This window comes from Miscanthus floridulus, chromosome 16 (assembly GCF_019320115.1).
Source record: "Miscanthus floridulus cultivar M001 chromosome 16, ASM1932011v1, whole genome shotgun sequence".
Taxonomy (NCBI): domain Eukaryota; kingdom Viridiplantae; phylum Streptophyta; class Magnoliopsida; order Poales; family Poaceae; genus Miscanthus; species Miscanthus floridulus.
The window spans coordinates 98381184-98389304 of record NC_089595.1 but is presented as its reverse complement, the minus strand read 5'-3'; the positions used below and the strand labels follow the sequence as shown (position 1 = coordinate 98389304).

The following is an 8121-nucleotide window of genomic DNA, read 5'->3' as shown; positions in this document are numbered from 1 at the left end:
GACCGACTCAAATTAGACATATGGCACGTTGCCTGAACCAGTATAAACCATGTGTCATTGAGTGCTAGGCCACCTCCGATCATAACGTACAGCAAAACTATAAATATTTACGTGTTAGTCACTTTCAGCACCGACAAGCACTATAAATAACTCTCCAAATTTAGTAGCTTTTCATCCCACCTCATTCGTTGGGTAGCCTACCTCACTAGTCATTCAACCTCTTGGTTTTACAGAGTCTGTTGGAGTACTTTAGTATTTTTTTGTCAAATCTATTTTAGAGAGTAGCTGAATCAATAAATTTTGGTAGTCTTTTTTTTTGACTAATTTCTTGATATGCTACCTTTATTGCTGGCCACAGAGAGTTAATTTGTTAGAGTTGCTTCAATAGTTTTTTTGTCGGAAAAAAAAAATCACATCGACAACGTAAGGAAGCCGCGCAGGCGCAGCTAGTTAACCCACCGAAGCAATCCCACTCTCACAGCCTCACTTCTCCCTCTGCCCCACGCAAAGCACCCAAGGCCCCCACGGCCCCACCGCCTCGGCACCTCCCGCTCAAATCCTCGCCGCGCCGCGCGGAGCGCCGTCGTGCCCGAGCTCGCATGAGGTGTGCCTCCTCGCGCCCGCAGCCATGGGAGCTCAGCAGAGCGTCAACGCAGGGAAAGGTCATTGCTCTTTCCTTTTGATTTTTTTTTTGTTCGTGGCTGTTGTTGCGCGTGTTGGTAATTTGCTGGCGTCGCTCATCTGTTCGTGGACATGCCGCAGCCAAGGTGGATATGCAAGTCGACCTGACCCACATGCTGTGCGAGGCGCTGCTGCTGCCGCCCCTCAGGTGCTCGGTACTTTGCCTGTTAGGGAGGACTCTAATGGATGTGTGCGTGCCTTCTTGGTTTTTCTTGGGTATAATCCTGACCTGCTGTTGTTCTGGGTGGTTTCAGAAGCTCTGGCGTCACTTTATCGCAAATCGTTGGAAGGTAGGCGTGTGTATGTTTTGCATCCACTGTAAATTTGTTCAAGTGCACCTTGTACTTTAGCATCCGGTGTTTCCCTGTCTCTTTGCGCATGCCTTTGATGCCTGGTGCTTAGAACATGCCTGTCCTAGCACGTTCTTGCACATGCACATCAATGTCTTGCCTGTTCACGACTTCCTGCACGTGCAGATTACTACACTATCTCCATACCAGATCTGTGCATTTGGGCGTCATGCCTATGCATCTTTCTGCGAGTCTGTGTATATGTATGTAGGTGTATGTCTTCATTATTGTCTACAGTTTTACTACTGTGTTGTGAATCTAGAGTTTGGCCTGCAGGATCTCTCTCAAACACCCAAACCTCTTTGGGAGAAGTGAGAAGTTGGATGTGATATTGGATAAAGGAATCAATGACTCCAATGTTGTTGTTGCCTATAGACGCCCAAGGCCTGAGTGGTTATCACAGCAATCATTTGTAGTTCAGGTTGGCATTGCGTTGTGTATCTTGGTTATCCTTTTATGTTTCTTATCTAAAGTAAAGCTGAAGCACTGGAAACCTATTGTTGTTGTAATCTTTTGACCAAATTTACACTTTTTCTCACTTTCCTATGTTTTGAGCAATCAGCACTCAATGACACCAGAAGTTGCCATCCATGGATTCCCGGCTGATAACTTCACACGATCAGGGAGCAGAGGGATAAACCTTAGTCGATTGTCATTTGGTTTGGAGCTTAATGAACCAGCCACATCAAACTGGACGTCGGGAACTAGTGTTAAATTTGAGGTGGGCCTCGACTTAATTTCAATTGATTATCGTTAATTTCATGTTCTACACGTTCTTTATCTGTTACCTTTTTCCCACAGCATATCCGTCCTGTTAATAATCAGGGCCACTCCATTGCCAGAGACCAAGATGGCTTTCCTCTGACATGCAGGTGATGATTTTTTGGGGGATTTCTTTAAATTGTAGCTGAAAGTGCTTATTAATACTCTTGTTAATTGTCATGCAGTGGTAACCTCCATGACAACATGATCATCTTGAAGCAAGAATCTGGTTATGCAGATGTCAATGACAATAGCTTCTTAAAAGTAAGTTATGCCTACTTTATGATGCTATTTCTACCATAATGGCTACCTTATACAGTAACTCTTATTGGTAGGTTAACTTCCAAATGGAACAAGGATTGCCACTTGTACCAAAGTCACTGACCTTCAATAGAGTTAAATGTGCAGTTTCAAAAGGCATTAAGTTGGGTCCGACATTTTTGGTTACTAGGTGATACCTACCCCTAGTATTCATTCTCTAGAAAGCTCTTCTCTGACGGTTCATATCTCTCTACCTCACAGTTTGACAGGCGGATCCATTGTGGGGGACATGGCACCATATCAAGCTTTTGCCATAGGTGGACTTGGTAGTGTCCGAGGCTATGGTGAAGGCGCTGTTGGTTCAGGAAGACTATGTCTAATTGCTAACTGTGAATATACAATTCCCCTGGTATGTCAATATCAAATATACCCAATCTATTTTATGGAGTTTTTTGGTGCTTATAGATGGAAAAAGGTACTTATAGCAAAGGGAATGGAAACCTTGCTAGAGAAAGATGAATAGACAGGCAGTTGACACCACCACCACATATGAAAGCCGTAGCACTTACTTTTGACTAGTCAAATGAAGTGGCAACTTATTTTAGCTAATTAGTTTACCGATTAACAAATGGTAATTATGAGTTTGCGGTTTCCTGATTCTGGACCTTGAGGCTTCACTGATTTCTGTTCACAGATTATCATGTGAGACATGTTTGACTATTCTCAGTTTATCATGTGACAAATGTCGAAGGCCTTTAGTGCTCTTGTTAGTAAAAACTAATGATCTGATTGTTCTACTCATAATTTCGAATATTTCATGTTGATAACTGAATTGTTATGCTACAAGATCTGTTCTTTGTTGTGAATGCAAGATCTGAATTTGGAGAGTTGCTGCTAGCCTGCTATTATGCGTCATCCCTTTAGAGTTGCACACTGTTTAGAGCAGTAAACAAGTGCTGATTCCATGTACTTCCCACCATTCATGTTGAGTTGTGTAACATCTGCCCCTTGCACTGGAGTTTTTTCTTTGATGATTTTGTTGAATGTGAAACAATTTTTTAAGTTATGGTGGTAGTTGCAGCCACCCACAACTCCACTGATCACACAGTTTAAGATATGTTCATGTTCATTTAAAAAAAAAACTTGGAAGTTTTCTTGAATCCTTTAAGCAAGATCTGGGATTGCAAAATTTGCAGTTAACCAGAAATCAGTAATCAGTCTCTAGTTGGAGAGAAACAATGATCAGTACAATTTTCAAGGAATCAGCATTACCAATCTAGCTCCTGCATTTTATGAAAACTAGTGTTGAGAATCTTTGATATCACTAAGAATTTTCCATGGAAGTGTCTAAGAATTTTCAAGAAACAGCATCACTAAGAATTTTGATATCACCAATCATGATTTTTTTTCAAGAAATCGGCAATCACTAAGAACTTTCCATGGAAATGTCTCACCAACATCAGTTTATTGTGAATCTTTGATATTCTGTTTATCTTTGTGCTGTCCAATAAATCCCTAGTATCCAGAACAGTGATATTTGTTTGGCATAACCACAAAGTATTGAGACATGTTTCTGTGAAGATGAAGCATCTGGAGGGTTCTATTTTCATGGACTGTGGCAGTGACTTAGGATCTGCTCGTCATGTCCCTGGTAAGGGTGTTGTGTCCTCTGCACATACTAGTTCACTGATTTCTATTAGTTTCAAAAATAGACTTGAGGTTCATTACTTAATTGAATACTTCACAAGAAAGTAACATCATAATTTCTTAAGCTAAGTGCAATTAGTTTCATTTTTTAGAAAAACAATGGAAGCTTTATTGAATCTTGTAAACATCCATAATTCAGACCAGGGATTGCTAAGTTTGTAATTCACCAGAAGCTGAAATAAATTACTCTGCCTTGCTATATGGGATGCGATCTCTAGCAGGGGGTTTTGTGTAAACGCCTAGATAACATATCATATAGAACGGAGAAAGACAATCAATAATTTGCATGATAGACATCAGTGTGCAGTATGATAATACTTAGAGAAACACAACAACAACACATGATCGATAATTGATGATTGCATATTCATCTCTAGTTATGGAAAATATAGTTTTCAACATCCTCGAGATTTCTTTACATCAGATGCAGTGTTTCTATGTTCTTATGGAGATCATTTTTTCAGTACAGTAACATGAACAATTATTCACACATAACTGCAGGTAATCCAGCTCTGCGGCAAGGGAAACCAGGATTTGGTATTGGATTTGGATATGGGCTTCACTTCAACACTGACCTAGGTCAGATCCGTGTCGACTACGCTATGAATGCATTTAATCGCAAGACCATCTACTTAGGAATCAACAGTAGTGGCAGCTCTTAGGTTATGAAAGACACAACTCTCACTTAACATAGACTGGCAATTCAATTTGATTCTTTCCGTGGACATAGAAGGGGCTTCCCCCAGTTTTCTTTCTTGACAGTGTGTGTTCCGGACATGCCAGCAGAATCTTCTTGTTTGTACATGCTGGCATTCAAAAGGTGTATAGTTGGGATGCACGAGATGCATGCCCTTTATTATTTATTGTTATGATCTTTTTTTTTTGGGTTAGATGTTGAACAAACCTTTGCTGATAAGATGGTATGTGTAGGACCGCACTAAAGATACTTCCACTGCTTCATAAAAACTTCATTAAGTTTACAAAATATACAAATAGATATTTATGGTCGATGTACCTTTGATGTCAAATATTTTCTTAGATAGATGCTGAGCAAACATTTGCTGATAAGATGATGAGTGGAACTGCTCCACAGATACTTCCATTACATCACAGCTTCATTAGGGTTATAGAATGTATATTACAAATATATATTTATGGTCGATGTCATATTGTGGACTTGTGTCAACGTCAAATGTGGTTTATTTGTGATGGAAAAGGCTGGACATTCGTTGGGAGAATCTGTTTATATCTATTAGTTCTTTCATTTTTAGGTCTTGTTTAAATTCAGGGCATAAAGTTTTAGGGTGTCATATCAGGTGTTATATGGGGGTGTCGCATGGGGTGTTTGGATACTAATAAAAAAAATAAATTACAGAATTCGTCAGTAATCCGCGAAACGAATTTATTAAGCCTAATTAATCCATCATTAGCGCATGTGTTACTGTAGCACTATATTATCAAATCATGGGCTAATTAGGCTTAAAAGATTCGTCTCGTAAATTAGTCGTAGACTGTACACTTACTTATTTTTTGTTTATATTTAATATTTCATGTATGTGTATAAACATTGGATAGGACAATGAATAAACTTAACAAGGCCTTATTCGCAAACCTGTTACCCGTGCGGCCGATGAGATCTGACGTCGCCTCTGATACGTTAGTGATTAGCATCACCTGCCTTTTGGTTAGTTTGGATATGTCGCTACGCTTGTCTTAGAATCTGTATTTTTTATATTATTTTTTTTAGCTGAAACAGTGTTTTTCTCTCCTAACAAATTAGTCGGAACAGTATTTTGATTTGTTTTTTCAACGAAGTGAACGGACCAAATTGAACCAAACAGAAAAATCAATGCAGCCTCTGGAGTGTCAATTTGTCCTGTCTCCACGGCTGTTTATACCGAAAGGGCAAGAGATTTTTGCCGCCGCCCAGCCGAAGTCCGTGCATTGCCACCCACGTAAATGACGTCCATTTTCTGGGCTTGAAAGAGGCAGCTTCACTTCACTGCCACACCACGTTTTTGACTCCGAAAACAACGGGACCCTCTGATGAAGGCAACTCAGGTAGTGGAAGGAAAAAGAAGCACCGAATTGAGAAGATAATACAGTAATTCACTTCATGCTCAAAGGTAAAGTACAACGAGCTCAATTCACAAGCCAAAGATTCAAACTCTGACGGCGACGAAGAACCATCAGAAAATTGTTTGTGGATTATACTATGCCACGCGGAGCACGCAAGCGGGAGGTCGATCCGTCCGGCGTGGCTTACGCCGGCGAGGTGGCGGCCTCGAGGAGGTCCTGTCCCAGATCGCCGTCGACGTCGTCCCCGGTGATCCGGTCGAGCACGAGCACGATCCCCATGGCGAAGGCGGCGTCGAACCCCGCGCGCACCCAGAGCACGAAGACGTCCCGGCCCATCATGACGTGCGCGTCCTCGTCCACCTTCCGCCTCACCTCGGCCACCACCACGTCCTCCTCCTCCTCCCCCTCGCGGTCCGGCGCGGCCCAGGCCTTGGCGGAGGCGACGACGCGGCAGCAGCGGCGCGGGAAGGACCCGTCGACGCGGAACTCCCCGGCGACGACGCCGGGCGCGAGGAGGTCGACGAGGACGGCGGCGGCGCCCGTACCGGCGCCGAGGATGGAGGAGCGGCGCGCGGAGAAGACGGGCTTCTGTCCGTGCGCGGCGCCGTCGCCCAGGAAGCCGTCCCAGCGGTTGTGCAGGCTGGGGCGGCGGCGGCGCACCGTGAGGACGGGCTCACCCCTGGCGCCCAGCAGCGCGAGGTCCCCCCTGGCGGCGCCGCCCCCGCACGCCCCGCCGCGGCCGTACGTCTCGACGCGGAACGCCAGCGCGCCATTCCGGTGGTCGTACGCCTCCAGCCCGTCCCCCGGGGTGAAGAGCGTCGTCTTCCGCACCGTCAGCTCCCTGTCCTCGCCCTCGCAGTACTCCTCCCCGACTATGGCCGCCTGCTGCTGCTGCGGTGACATCTCTCTCTCTCTCTCGTGATTGATTCCTCGCTAGTACACGGCTCGGCCGGCCTCGGCGTGCTACACATACACGCGTGCTGATAGCGGCAGCGGCGGGGAGCGGCGGGTGGATGGAGACCGGAGACGACCGGGCTGGTGGTAGTAGCAGCAGCTTGGTTTTATGAAGTGGCCAAGTGGGGGCGGATCGAGAGAGCCTAGAGATGTCGGCGCTCGCTTTCGCGTCGCCCTCGCGTGGTGGGAGAGCTCCCCAGTTTATACACGCTCACGCTCGCGCTCGCCAACGCGCCGGACATGGCGGGGTGGTGTGGGGCCACCAGCTGGGGCGTCAGTCGCCAGGGCCACAAGCGAGACGCGGGAACGCTAACGGGTTCAGATTGGATTTGGATGTGTATTTAGTAGTAACTCGATCGATGATAACGTAGTATAATGCGCACGGAACATTGTTGACGAGTCGTACGTACTGTACAGGCGTTGTCGCGTTGAGTAAAAGCTGGTGCTTTGCCTTTGCCGCGAGATAAGATAAGCATCGTGTAGTTGTGTCAAACAAACTACACAACCTGCCGCGGTGACGGTCCAACGGCGGCGCATCTGCTGAAGCCCCAAAGTCCCGAACCCGGGAAAACAACAGCGCGGTACCAGGCGGTGGTAGCCGCGGTAAACGATGACGCCTTTCCCCTCCCCGAATTTTGAAATGGCGAGATTTGGATCAAGTGGAAAAAGGCACGAGACGCGTCAGCGCTCGTTGCACACGCTTGGTCCACGTGGTCCAGATGGTGCCACGAACCCGATGCCCAGCCCAGGCCTCAAGGGCGCAGTCCCGGCGGGCCCCGGCTGTTGGGCTCCGAACTTCTAGACTTGGGCACCGCCTTTGTCCCGCGCAGTGTCAGGTGAGCGACTTCCGGCGGGCCTGTCGGCGCGGGCCGCGGCGGCCCCCGCGGATGAGCGGCAGTTGTACATCTACTACTGCTCCACCGTGCGTGCAAATTGCAAGCAACAGCGGTTAGGTGAAAAACTGTCGCAAAAAAAAAAAAAAACGGTTAGGTGAAAAACAGCATATGATATGATCAAACGCCAAAGCCATCCGAAGACCAAAATAGACATGTTGCAACTGCAGAGATGGGATATACTACCTTCGTCAACGACAAATACTAGTACAGTATTACTAACTTTTTAATAAGTTATAATTGGCCTCGATTTTAACCAAATATATAAAATATTATATTTGTAATGTGTAATAAATATTAAAAGATTAACACTGAAATATTTTATGATAAATCTATTTTAAAGATATAAGTGCTACTATTTGTTGGTGTTTCGAGTTACCACCGACGAGTAAATTTCTAATATTGCACGTCTGGCTTGGATGGTGTGCTAGGAC

At 45.4% G+C, this 8121-nt stretch overlaps 2 protein-coding genes across 2 annotated transcripts; one reads left to right on the top strand and one right to left on the bottom strand.

Annotated features, from left to right (window-relative positions):
- The first annotated feature begins 469 nt into the window (after positions 1–469).
- Positions 470–4998, top strand: LOC136513065 (outer envelope protein 39, chloroplastic-like). The gene is made up of 11 exons (XM_066507063.1): positions 470–662; positions 763–829; positions 936–971; positions 1308–1452; positions 1594–1752; positions 1833–1903; positions 1979–2057; positions 2129–2244; positions 2316–2463; positions 3636–3705; positions 4263–4998. The coding sequence occupies exons 1-11, from the start codon at positions 629–631 to the stop codon at positions 4421–4423; spliced, it is 1086 nt and encodes a 361-aa protein (XP_066363160.1). The 5' UTR covers positions 470–628; the 3' UTR covers positions 4424–4998.
- Positions 4999–5849: 851 nt separating this feature from the next.
- LOC136513042 (protein LURP-one-related 5-like) lies at positions 5850–6980 on the bottom strand. Its single transcript, XM_066507041.1, has one exon. It carries the CDS (start codon positions 6741–6743, stop codon positions 6024–6026), a length of 720 nt encoding a protein of 239 aa, XP_066363138.1. The 5' UTR covers positions 6744–6980; the 3' UTR covers positions 5850–6023.
- Positions 6981–8121: the final 1141 nt, after the last annotated feature.

Bases quoted from the DNA above. Each gene is read 5' to 3' on its own strand.
- LOC136513065 (XM_066507063.1), top strand. From the start codon at position 629: ATGGGAGCTCAGCAGAGCGTCAACGCAGGGAAAG. The intron at 2,058-2,128 runs GTAAGTTATGCC...TCTTATTGGTAG, and splicing joins ATGACAATAGCTTCTTAAAA to GTTAACTTCCAAATGGAACA. The intron at 2,245-2,315 runs GTGATACCTACC...TCTACCTCACAG, and splicing joins CCGACATTTTTGGTTACTAG to TTTGACAGGCGGATCCATTG.
- LOC136513042 (XM_066507041.1), bottom strand. From the start codon at position 6,743: ATGTCACCGCAGCAGCAGCAGGCGGCCATAGTCGGGGAGGAGTACTGC.